At 39.7% G+C, this 13,102-nt stretch overlaps 1 protein-coding gene across 1 annotated transcript in view; it reads left to right on the top strand.

Annotated features, from left to right (window-relative positions):
• The window catches only part of COPG2 (COPI coat complex subunit gamma 2), a 158,406-nt gene that overhangs the window by 81,707 nt on the left and 63,597 nt on the right, over positions 1-13,102 (top strand). Inside the window, exons 15-20 of the mRNA XM_068973209.1 lie at positions 1,803-1,878; positions 2,715-2,818; positions 3,311-3,436; positions 4,189-4,251; positions 4,910-5,049; positions 7,237-7,408. Coding sequence (XP_068829310.1) covers positions 1,803-1,878; positions 2,715-2,818; positions 3,311-3,436; positions 4,189-4,251; positions 4,910-5,049; positions 7,237-7,408 — 681 coding nt within the window. The remainder of the gene's footprint in view (positions 1-1,802; positions 1,879-2,714; positions 2,819-3,310; positions 3,437-4,188; positions 4,252-4,909; positions 5,050-7,236; positions 7,409-13,102) is intronic.

Below are 13,102 nucleotides of genomic sequence, written 5' to 3'. Positions count from 1 at the left end.
ACCAGCTGCCTCTCTGAACTTACTTTCCATTTTCTATTCAGTTCACTATAATCTTGCTCTCTCCCTTAAAAATCTTCTGAAGCTATTTTTTTATACAAATCGTTTATTGCATATATGATTTGCAAACATTATCTTACTGTCTCTTCATTTTCCTGTGTCTTTTTTTTTTTTAATTTTTATTTTTACTTTATTTAAAAAATCCTTAGAAGCTAGCTGGAAAATCAAGTTAGACACTTTAATGTTCTTATCCTTATTCACTTCAGTCAATTTGATGGGCTGTTGACTAAACACTTCATGAAACTCTCTTCCCTTGGTTTCCACAAATAGCCTGCATCTTTCCATCATTCCTCAATCTTCTTTGCAGAGCTTCTCTTCCATTCCTTAAAATGTTCATTTTCTTTAGGGGGTTGTCTTCTCAACATCCACATTCTTTCTGGTGATCATTTTCAGAGCTCTGCTAAGATGCTGTGGTACTGTAGTCATGTCTCTCTCCTGAACTTGTGTGTTTAGCTGTCCCAGGCACTTCAAATTCAGCTTGAAATTCAAACTATCCCAAACAGAAATCCTTATATATATTGTCCACTCAGTTGCAAGACTAGAACCTTATTCCATTGTTTTATAACTCCCATCCACCTTTTGGCAAAGTTCTGTCCGTTCTGTCCCCTCAATATGTATTCCTTCATTCCCTTTTATCCTCAGTTTTCCTGAGGGCTGTGTTAGGCTCCCATCCATTTCAGATGCCCAGTTAGTCCAGCTGCTTGTACTTTCACCCACATCCAGTATATTCTCCACTCTGCTACCAAAATGGACGTTGCATACAAAATCTGCTCACAAATTTAGTGTAGCACACCCTGCTGCAGATACACAGATTCATCCTGTATTTAACTCCTGTTAATAATAATTTTGAGGTTAAACTGGAACCTATTTTTGTTTTGTGTCTAATCTCTCACTTGTCTCCTCCTGCTCTCCAGCACAGGTCCAATGCTTCAGCCTTACTCAGCTGCATCCGGTCCCAGAATCATTCCACACTTTATTCTCTGTCCTGAGGGCCTTGCTACTTTTCACTTCTCTTTCCCTCAAATTCTCTTTTCCTGCCTTTCCTCTGGCTAACTCTACTTGTTCTGCAAGCTTTAGTGCAGGGAGTCAGTGTGAGCTCTTTGTCTTCTCCTCCAGTTTTGACTTAATGTTCCTTTCTCTGCTCGTATAGTATCCAGGATATGGTTCTACTATAGATTTACTATGTTGTAACTATCTATTTACACCTGTCTTTCCCACTAAACTACAACTCCTTGAGGTCAAGGGCTACATCTTTTATCTTTTTACCTTCAGCACTTAGCACAACTCCTGAAAAAGTTAAATAAGGAATAAATCTTTGTTGATACAGTGAATTTTAATAATAGAGTTTTGGGTATTTTTCCCCCTATGTGTGGGGCTGGTTGTTTGAGGTTTGTTTGGTTGTTCTTTAGTCACTAAGTTGTGTCCTACTCTTGCGACCCCATGGACTGTAATCTGCCAGGCTCCTCTGTAAGGAGTCAGACTGAAGAATAGCTTATATAAGAAATACATATGATCCTTTTTCCTCAATGCATAGAGAGTTTTCTTATTCAGAGCTCTCTTGGACCCACTTTCTATTTCTATTTATGCTTAAATGGATCAAGGAAATAAGAACAAGAAGTTCACGATTAAACAGTGAGTTTATTTCAACCGAACATGGGGAAACTCCTCTAATTTTTTTCTTAATAATTATTGCTTAACTCTGTGAAGTCAATATTCATGTTGTTTCATTTTATGCTCCATTATAGCTGCTGTGAGTGCTTTGGCAAAATTTGGGGCTCAGAATGAAAATCTTCTCCCAAGCATCCTAGTACTCCTACAAAGGTAACTAAAAGAATTAAAAAAAAAAAAAAAAAAAAGGAATGCCATGTGACTGAATAGATAATTCCTCATTGTACCATATCAAATGCCTTGTAGGGCTTAAGAGTAGAGCTGATAGAGCAAGTCAGGGGCAAATGGCTTTTTCCTTACTCTTGGTAATTTTGCATGTGCAAAGTGCACACAAAATTTAACTTCAGATTTCTCATGCATGATTTTGAGAAAGTGACTTAAATACATGTGCCTCAATTAGTATAGCAGAGGCCAACTTCAAAGAGCTTCACTGTGTAGAGTTGAAAATACCAGCTTTTCATGGTCTCTTTAACTCCCTATTTGATGAGGAAAAGACTTGCTTTAGCAAACACTCCGTGATTACATCTTGCAATTGAAGCAGAAAAATTATAAGCCAAAAGCTGGCTGGTTTAAATAAAACAAATTGCCATTTGCGTAATATCAGTGCCTGGGTTTAGAATGCTTTTTAGTATCCTTGGAAAGTCTAATATTGCCAGTTTTTAGTTTGTAGAAGTCTAAATCTTTACCAAGGTCATGTGGTTGCAGATCAAAGAACAGACTCCAAACTGCTGTCTTATGCTACTGTGTTCTTCCTAGTCATTTTAATGCCTACTTATGTAGTGCTTCTGATTCATAATGACACCATTTCTTTACCAATTCAGAACAATACCCAGGATGTATGGAGATTTTAGGAGCCACTGTTGGCTGTTGTTGAGCTCTTGTATTACGGTAGTATCAGATGGCCTGGATCGTGTCTGTTAGGCATAGTGGTAAAGCTCTGGATATCTTTTAGAGTGCTATGACATGCCTATTCTGTATCCCCTGAACAGGTGTATGATGGATACTGATGATGAGGTACGGGATAGAGCTACCTTCTATCTGAATGTGCTGCAGCAGAGGCAGATGGCACTGAATGCTACATATATCTTCAATGGTCAGTGAGAGCCAAGAATGGAGACAAATATACTTTTGTTCTACAAGTGGTGTCTTGGAAGCATATCTCATGATTTTCATATGAGCTGGCTTCACTAGGCAGAATGCTTGGTTTCTGTCTCTGAATGCACTTCCATTTCTAGAGAAACCTAAAAGTATGTAAAAGTCCAAAGAATATTGCTTGTTCCTGGTTCTCTTTGAGCACCTTCTTAGATGGGTTTACCTTTTTCCCTTTTCTTATGCTCTCTTTGTTTCCACATGGCTCTGTTGCTTTGTTTTCTGGAAGATACTTCGATTTTGTTGCAAATATGTATGCTCAGCTCCTGTGCTTCCTCAGATGGAATTATAAGTGCCTATCTTCTTTAATAATTTAGCTTATAAACCTGTGGTTATAGTTTTCTTTAGAAAGCTTAAATAAATATTACAAATCTCGGCCTGCCTGGATCCTAGGATTGGCAAGAAGTTCTAGTGCTGAGAGTTTTCTGTTTCATAGGTCTAACAGTCTCTGTACCAGGGATGGAAAAAGCCTTACACCAGTACACGCTGGAGCCTTCAGAAAAGCCCTTTGATATGAAATCTGTTCCTCTTGCTACGGCTCCTGTCTTTGAACAGAAAGCAGGTAATGGGAACACTTTGTTTTTAAACTGTTTATAGTTTCACACCAATAAAATACACTGTTGGCATATTTTTTTCTAATATTTCTTTTAATGGTCACTCCTTCTAAATCTTATAGAACTAAGATGAATGATATTTTTAAAGTTAGGGTTTTAAAATTTTTTCCTTATTTTCTCATGGAAGCAAGAATATGAAGTGTGGCATAGAATGAAAGATTTTTTTAATGCTGAGTGTTAGAGCATTGGAAGTTAGTTGTCAGTGTTTCAGACCAGTAGTTGTGTTGCCACCGCCTGTTTTTGTTTTCTGATCTTGATTAACTTCTTAGTTAATTTTCCTTTTGGAGGCTTAAAAAATAAATGGACAAAGTGTGTAGTGGTTCAAACCGAAAATGAAAGAGCTCATGCCCTCAACATTTTCAGTTTTTTGTTGTTGATACTACATAAGTAGTTTTTCCTATTTGAATAACGAGATTTGTTTTATAAACTGTTCCTTCTTTTCAGAGTAATTTTTTAAAATATTCTGGTCCATAAAAGCAAATTCTGTATTTTGAGAACTTGCTTTATTTATTTCATGAAGTATGTTCACTAAATACACTTTGAGTGTCCCTCCAAGAAGGGTGACAAAGAACCTCCTGGTATGATTTAGCAATAGCTCCTTATATATCTGCTGCAAGTTTTTGTCTTCATCTCCTATATGCATGTTTGACTTGATAGTGGCAGGGAAAGCTCACTTAACTGCTCATCCCTGTTTCTGTAGAAATCACACTGGTGTCCACTAAGCCCGAGAAGCTGGCTCCTTCCAGGCAAGACATTTTCCAAGGTATGATGATTTGATGTGTAGAGGGAGTAGCCCAGCTCCCTAGGCATTGTAACTATAATGAAGGCCACCACTTTTTATTCAATTTTATTAGTTCTGAGTATGGGAAGTCTTTATATGACTAAATATAATTTATTGTCATAGCTTCCTGTTGTTAGGACTACTGGAATCTGTGGGACTTGGCAATTTCCAGTTGTCAGCTTACTGAGAATGTTGTTCTTACCCTGTATCTTGGTTAACGGGACTCAAATTCTATGAAATTAGGAATTAAGTTTCTTTTTTATTTTTTGCTTTTAGTAATTAACTGTGAAGTGAAGTGAGAGTCGCTCAGTTGTGTCTGACTCTTTGTGACCCCCCTGGACTATACAGTCCATGGTATTTTCCAGGCCAGGATACTGGAGTAGATGGCGTTTCCCTTCTTCAGGGGATCGTCCCAACCCAGGGATTGAACCCAGGTCTTCCAAATTGCAGGCAGATTCTTTAGCAGCTGAGCCACCAGGGAAGCCCAATTAACGGTATAAACTCTTACTTAAAAGATTACTTCACTAAAGCTTGGGGACACATTATTAATTGAGTGTTCTTAAAACATTTTAGCTACCCAGAGTAATATCTTCCCCTGTCTTATTTTTCTTCCTTCTTTTCTTTCCTTTTTTCTTGATAGAGCAACTGGCTGCCATTCCTGAGTTTATGAATCTAGGACCCTTGTTCAAGTCTTCTGAGCCTGTTCAACTTACAGAAGCAGAGACAGAATATTTTGTTCGTTGTGTCAAGCACATGTTTACCAATCACATTGTGTTCCAGGTGAGAGAAGTGTCATAACTGGCTCTGGTAAGGGATTTAGTATTAATTCTCCTTTAGTTTAGAATACACAGAAGAACTATACAAAAAAGATCTTCATGACCCAGTTAATCCCGATGGTGTGATCACTCACCTAGAGCCAGTCATCCTGGAATGTGAAGTCAAGTGGGCCTTAGAAAGCATCACTACGAACAAAGCTAATGAAGGTGATGGAATTCCAGTTGAGCTATTTCAAATCCTGAAAGATGATGCTGTGAAAGTGCTGCACTCAATATGCCACCAAATTTGGAAAACTCAGCAGTGGCCATAGGACTGGAAAAGGTCAGTTTTCATTCCAGTCCCAAAGAAAAGCAATGAATGCCAAAGAATCCGCAGACTACTGCACAATTGCACTCACCTCACACACTAGCAAATTAATGCTCAAAATTCTCCAAGGCAGGCTTCAGCAATACGTGAACCGTGAACTTCCTGATGTTCAAGCTGGTTTTAGAAAAGGCAGAAGAACCAGAGATCAAATTGCCAACATCTGCTGGATCATGGAAAAAGCAAGAGAATTCCAGAAAAACATCGGCTTTATTGACTATGCCAAAGCCTTTGACTGTGTGGATCACAATAAACTGTGGAAAATTCTTCAAGAGATGGGAATACCAGACCACCTGACCTGCCCCTTGAGAAACCTGTATGCAGGTCAGGAAGCAACAGTTAGAACAGGACATGGAACAACAGACTGGTTCCAAATGGGAAAAGGAGTACGTCAAGGCTGTATATTGTCACCCTGCTTATTTAACTTCTATGCAGAGTACATCATAAGAAATGGTGGGCTGGATGAAGCACAAGTTGGAATCAAGATTGCCAGGAGAAATATCAATAACCTCAGATATGCAGATGACATCAACCTTATGGCAGAAAGTGAAGAAGAACTAAAGAGCCTCTTGATGAAAGTGAAAATGGAGAGTGAAAAAGTTGGCTTAAAGCTCAACATTCAGAAAACGAAGATCATGGCATCTGATCCCATCATTTAATGGGAAATAGATGGGGAAACAGTGGCTGACTTTACTTTTTGGGGCTCCAAAATCACTGTAGATGGTGAAATTAAATTTTATTTAATTTAATTAAATCACTGCAGCCATGAAATTAAAAGATGCTTGCTCCTTGGAAAGTTATGACCAACCTAGACAGCATATTAAAAAGCAGAGACATTACTTTGCCAACAAAGGTCCATCTAGTTAAGGCTGTGGTTTTTCCAGTGGTCATGTATAGAAGTGAGAATTGGGCTATAAAGAAAGCTGAGTGCTGAAGAATTAATGCTTTTGAACTGTGGTGTTGGAGAAGACCCTTGAGAGTCCCCTGGACTGCAAGGAGATCCAGCCAATCCATCCTAAAGGAGATCAGTCCTGAGTGTTCATTGGAAGGACTGATGTTAAAGCTGAAACTCCGATGCTTTGGCCACCTGATGCGAAGAACTGACTCATTGGAAAAGACCCTGATGCTGGGAAAGATTGAAGACAGGAGGAGAAGGGGACGACAGAGGATGAGATGGGATGGCATCACCAACTCAACGGACCTGAGTTTGGGTAAAGTCCGGGAGTTGGTGAAGGACAGGGAGGCCTGGCGTGCTGTGGTTCGTGGGTCACAAAGAGTGACTGAACTGAACTGACTGAGCTCCTTTAGTTCATGATTCTGGTTCCTTTTATAGAGAAGCAACTTGCCAGCATTTTTCTGGTTTTCTTCCTAACTCCATAGCTAGAGAGATGCCTTTGTGTGATGGGAAACTTTTGATGATTTAAACTTAAAAGGACATAAAAGTGAAATGTCTGAAAAAGTTGAACAGCATAGAGTATAACCTGTGAAAAAATGATCGTCACACTTAATATCAGGGTAAATTAAGTGTGTTGTTCCAAAACCTTGGATTTCAATTCGAATCTCAGCCAGCTGTTAGACTTCTACCATCTTGTTTGGTAGAACTCAATCTCAGGGAAGAGGAAAACACTGGTGAATAATATGAACAAGAAAGACCTAGAGAATAAGCTTATCCTTGTTGTCTCAAGAAAAATCTTAGTGGGAGACATGCATGGTGTTTAGAGAGAGAAGGTTTAATGGATTCCAGAACTGACTCGTGGGTTATGGGGAGGAAGAAACAATTTACTTGGAAACCGTTCTTCATAACTTTCCTATTTGATGACTTTTCAGTTTGACTGTACCAATACTCTGAACGACCAGCTACTGGAGAAAGTGACAGTGCAGGTGGAGCCATCAGAGTCCTACGAAGTGCTGTGTTGTATCCCAGCCCCCAGCCTGCCTTACAATCAACCGGGAGTATGCTATACTCTCGTTCGTTTACCCGAAGATGACTCAATCGCAGGTATTAATACACAGAGTGCAGGAGATGTGATTAAGAGTGCATTACCACTTGAACTCTGAAGTGTCCTGACAGATATCTGGGGTCCAAAAATTTGTTTCTTTTCTGGGATTAATAAATGTAGTGATAATGAATGGTAAATTTATAAAGTTAGTTACTGCTACAGAAATACTAATTTTATAACCAAGTTTCTGAGTAAAATACGCTGGACATTTAATCTTAAAAGAGAAAGTGAATGTATAGAGTGGTAGCCCGAAACAGAACTCAGACTTCCTGTTGAAACAGTATCACCACTAGTGGTGCACATACCTGATGTCCCCTGTGAAGGATCAGGGCCTGCTTCTCCCTGGTGTTTCTTTAGGGCAGCTTCAGGACTTTTTAGTTAGTAGACCCATGGCATCGTAAAATACTGTTTTTAAGGGTCCTATAACACAAGGCAAGTGTCTGAGAGTATGTCTCAGCCTAGTGACTGGTTTAACCAACATTTGTGTATGCACAGTTGAGAAAGGCTTTGTGATCTGCTTGACCTGTGTGCACTTGGGGATTGGGTTGGGAGCATGGTCGGGGGGAGGGGGCAGCGCATGTGGGAAGGAAAGTAAACTGCTAGCGTCAACAGTAGTTACAAATTTGGGGTTCTGAGACCTTATGACCTACCTCCTGTGAATGTCGAGTATTGCACTTGATTTCTTTTCTCCATTTTCCCACCTGAGTTCTTTCCTTCCCATATTTGCTGCAGAGTGTTCACAACTGTTACCCAGTTTGTACTGAAATAAGCACACACATTGCACTTACATTTTGAACAGTTTTTATTACTAGTACAGGAAAAAACAATTTTTACTACTAATACAGGAAAAAACATATAGCTAACAAATATTGGGAAAGTTACAGAGTTACAAGAAATCGTAAAAGTACTAGTACATAGTTATCCCTGGTCATCATTCAGTTACATTTGGGGCTTAACCTGTCTTCCTTTAGCCCCTCTCCCAACTCCCTTTTTAGATATTGGTTCCGGGAGCGCCTGTCCAATCTTACCTGTGTTGGATGATAGACCAGGCTACTCAACTCTAGCACGAGGTAGATTCAAGTTGGCACCATTGCTGGGTCTGAACCCCAGGTTGTTCCCTCTGGCCCCAGGTGGACCTGCAGTTGCAGCCACCCTGGATCCATAACCCCCTGGGTAGGAAGGCACTTTCTATCTGGCCTCCACTATTTCTCCTTTGAACATTAGGCCATCCAACTTTAACCTTTAATTATCTCCTTTACCCCTTTTTATGAGGTTTCTCTTATTCCATTCCCTTTTAACTTCACTTTCTTTCCTGGTCTGTTTCCCTCTGGTTAGATTTGTCTAATGTCCACCAGCCAGTAATTAAGCTGGCTGTACTCTTATGTAGCTAGTTTCACTTAACCTTATTCTAAACCAATAATTGGCCCAGTCTTAATGTAGCCCTGTGGCTTTTGCCATCATCCTGGATACTCTGTCCTTTTTCTAGTAGCCACCTCTCCATATTTCAAAATTCTAACCCCATTTTTACTTCCCACAAACTTTCTGTTTTTTAAGGAATGCCATTACTTTGTCACTTAATTTTAGAGGGAACCAAAATGCTAAACTCATTGAAGAATCAAGCTCTTCCCAATTGAGAATACTAGCTCCTCCCATTTCCCCAGGTTCACTTGGATAACTGATAACTCAGGTGCCTCACATCCCAGGGAGTGGTTCTAACAGAATACAATAAATACAATTTTACAATATCAAAATACATAAAACAACAATATTGAAATTACAGAAGTTACATACAGTATAGGAGAAAACAACAACAACAGAAAACATTTCTACCAACACAGAAAGCATAAGGGAGGTTTTATCCCTCCTTACTAAGGAGTTAATTTCTTTTTAAAACATACATCTTACAAATTAGCCCAGAGGTTTCAGCTTTTGGTCTGCTGGCTATGGACTCTTTTGGTTGATGGTTGTTAGTGGGGTGTTTTTTTTTTGGTTGTTAGTATTTTGTTTATAAAAATTTGGCATTTGGAGAATTTTCTAAATTCAAAAGGGTTTGCCGATTGGTGTTCAAACTCAGTTATAAACTCTTGTGATTGTATCTCGGATAAAAGAAATGAAATTTAGTCTCAACATTCAGACTTTTAAAACTTCGAAAGTTTTTAAAAATTAGTAGGTTGACTTACTGATTTTACCAATGATTTTACCCATCATTTACCTGCTTAGGAAAAAAAAACAAACAAACTCCTTTCTATTCTTTAGTCTGTGTTAGAAATTATGAAATTTTGAGCCTATGGCCAATCCAAAGTCTTTGCTGTGCAATGAATAGAAGAGAAATACCAGGGCCCAGGTGGTAATACAAGTCTTTTTTCCCTATTCCTTCCTTTCAGCATTTTCCTGTTGCAGATATTCTGAATCTTAGCCAATCACATAAAGATCTATACATCACCTCTGCCTGTCTCATCTCAGAAAAGATATTTTCCACATAATTACAGGAAAAAAAATAGAAATTCTATAGATTGTGATTTCCTTCCTTCAACCTGAAAACTATACAGAATAGGAAGGAAAATAGGTTTTGGAGACAGATAAATTCGGATTTGAATTCTGACTCTGCTATACACTGAGTGCTTAATCATAGGCAAATGTTTTGATCTCTGTATACCTTTTAGGATTATTGTAAGGATAAAATGAAATTAAGTAAAGTGATGAGTATGGTGCCAGACACATAGTAAATACTTAATAGATAGACGGTATTCTGAAACTATCCACTTTCTCCCTTTACCTAACTCTTTAAAAATCAAGCCGTTCACAGTTCAAAAGATAGAGACCCACCAATTTCCTCAGAAAGTTATTCTGTCAGTTGTTCTTATCTTTTTTTTATCTTTAAACCTTCCCATTTCTCCTTACTGTAAAAGTGTACAAAAAAATCTATGCCATCTGAAAAAATTTAAACTCAACATCAAGTATTACCATAACTCCTTCCTTGAAATCTTGGGAAAATTGTAAAAAGAGTAATCAACATCTTAAGTCTCAATTAGTCCTACTGATCTTCTGTCCTCCAGCAACTACCCTTTACTTAAAGACTGTCAGAAAAGCCTTCAAGGCAGCATACTTTCTTTCTGTGTCCTTTCTCACACAGCAACTTTCTTTCCTCTGCATGTTTATTACACCGGTAACAACACATACATGCAACATTCTATGAATTTTTTCCCTCCTTGGGGCCTCTGTAATGACCATACCCTTTTGTTTTATTACTTACTCAGAACCATTCTAATTCCTATATTGCTTTTATTATTGAACTCTCAGTTCTTATAGAATCATATTTCTTACCTCAAACCATCTGAACAAATTTAAATAGCCCTCAACAGAAAATATCCATACCAAGGTCACATTTACACAAGTACATGTCTGAATCTCTTCTGTTTTTCATTAGGGATGCTGCCTCCCACTTAACAATTCACAGCTCTTTCATATGATACATACCTACATTCATACTGTAGTTCTTGACTTTGCCTACACCTCCTTAAACCTTTATATTAACTGGAGCTACCCCAGGATTCTGATGGACTCCAAACTCTTCTCTGAAGCTGCTGTTTCCATTCCATTATTTGCTGTTCGGTATTGATCATATTAACTCCTGACATTCCGAATTAAATCGACAATTTCAGTTAAGTAAAATTTATCTCAATTTCTTTTTACTCTGACTCACCTCCAACCACTCACTGGGATTCATATTACTGATCCTTAATGAAACCTTGCATTCTTCCAAGCTAAGCACATAATCTGCAATCTTTGCTCAAACACTAAAAAAGCAGGCAGGATAAGTTGAATATTGCTATTTAGCCACAATATATCCATTCCCTTTATCACTAGAATTTGTATGAGTCTAGCTAGAGAGTCCATATGCCTCCAAATTTGACCTGTTAAAGAGACTGGCCAAGGTTCAAGTCTGAGACACTCATTCACTTGTTCATTCATCTCATAACCAATTTCCCTTTCCCCAAACCCTGAAGTTTTTAACGTTTCCTCTGTGCTGACTTTGAACCTTTCTTCCTGTCCTACTTCATGTTCGCCATCATCACTGATAGCTGTCGTCTTTATTGCTGCCTTTCTTGAATGCTAACACCTCTCCAGAATGCAGTGTAACCATGGGATATCCACTCACTTCTTCTTCCCTCTCTTGTAGCCTTAGAAAAAGCCTCTGCCTGTTGGTACCCCCCAGGTTTGGTTCACAGTCTGGCCTTTAAATGCCTTCAGTATGTGAAAATGTGAACCTACTCTTTATTATTCAAAACAGCCCCATCCTCTGGCATGCACTATCGTCTCTGGATGTCCGGAGTCCTGACGTCACGAGGACTGCTGCTCACGCTCTCCCTTCAGAGTCTGGTTTTTTACTTTCTCTCTATATGACTATTCTCTTGTATCCACCCACTCTGACATAATTACCTGGTAGATTTTTTTCAGGCAGCCACCAGTTTCCTTGTGACAGTTTCTTTTTATGTTTTCTCCCATTTTTCCTTATTTCATTAATTGTGATCAAGTTGAATAGGTAGCACTCTGCATCATAACTGATATAATGTTCCTTAATAACTGCAAGAATGATTTATATGTATACTGTCAACTAAGTTCCCACTTTAACCACTTCTTTCCATTTTTCCTTTGCTCACTTTCATTAGAAAAACAACAAACATATGAACACTTTATCAAGTATGTGTAGGAGGCATATTTTCCCAGTGCTAACTGCAGTTCTTTAAAAATCCAGTTGATTGCACCGTACCACCTTTGCTTTGTACTTGACCATGTTGTAGCCTCTCCCTCCATAAACATTCTGCATTGTCTCTCTTTCCATAAAACAGTGCTTGCTCATGGTTATGACAGATGGCACCTATGCTTTCTTATAGTCACTAGTCTGCACCTATTGTCTGGCCTCCACACCACATACTGTGCCCCTCCTGTCCATGAGATCTGCTGGATTCCAGATTGGGAGCTCTTGAAGCTGTCTTCCTCTTTTCTGTGGAGCCCCTTTAACTACCCTGACCCTTTACACAGCCATGAGGTCCTCCCTGCCCTCCATGCTGCCTGTCCCTTTCTTTTCCCATTGACTCTCCTCACCCATCTCAACACTGGCCCACCACCTTCACAGCCACTCCAGAATCCTAAGTCTCTCTTTCTGCACGCTGAGTATGAGTGAGCCTTGCTCAGCCATCCCCTGCCTTTTCTCCACTCTTGTGTTCCAGCCCCTCTGCTTTGTCCTCAGCACGCCATCCTGCTCCCCGACCACCTGCCCACAGGGGCAGTGGGCTTTTCCTTGATATCTGCTCTCTCGTTGAGCCTCCCTCATGCTCCCCTGTAGCCAGCTCTTGGTCTGCAACACTGTAGTGGCTCTGTATGCTGTCCCCATTCATCCCTAAGTACCTGCCTTGTCAGGCCCCTCAGGCTTCTGTCTGACCTTGTATCGTTTCATCTAGTCATGCTCTGCTCTGACAGGCTTGTTTCAAACACTTCCTGCAGCCCACTACCTCTACCAGCTCATCCGCCTCTGCCTCATCCACTTCTCCCGTGTTCCACCCTGGCCCCAGCCATGCTGTCCTCTGCCTCCTGTGCGGGCTTGCTCACTGCCCTGGCCCACTCCTGGGGGCAGAGCTCCGGGTGGACATCCAGCTCCACCCTTTTGCTGCTTGGCTGTCACACTTCATGCA

This window comes from Capricornis sumatraensis, chromosome 5 (genome assembly GCF_032405125.1).
Source record: "Capricornis sumatraensis isolate serow.1 chromosome 5, serow.2, whole genome shotgun sequence".
Taxonomy (NCBI): Eukaryota; Metazoa; Chordata; class Mammalia; order Artiodactyla; family Bovidae; genus Capricornis; species Capricornis sumatraensis.
The sequence above is the reverse complement of the archived record's forward strand: the minus strand, read 5'-3'. Positions and strand labels throughout refer to the sequence as shown.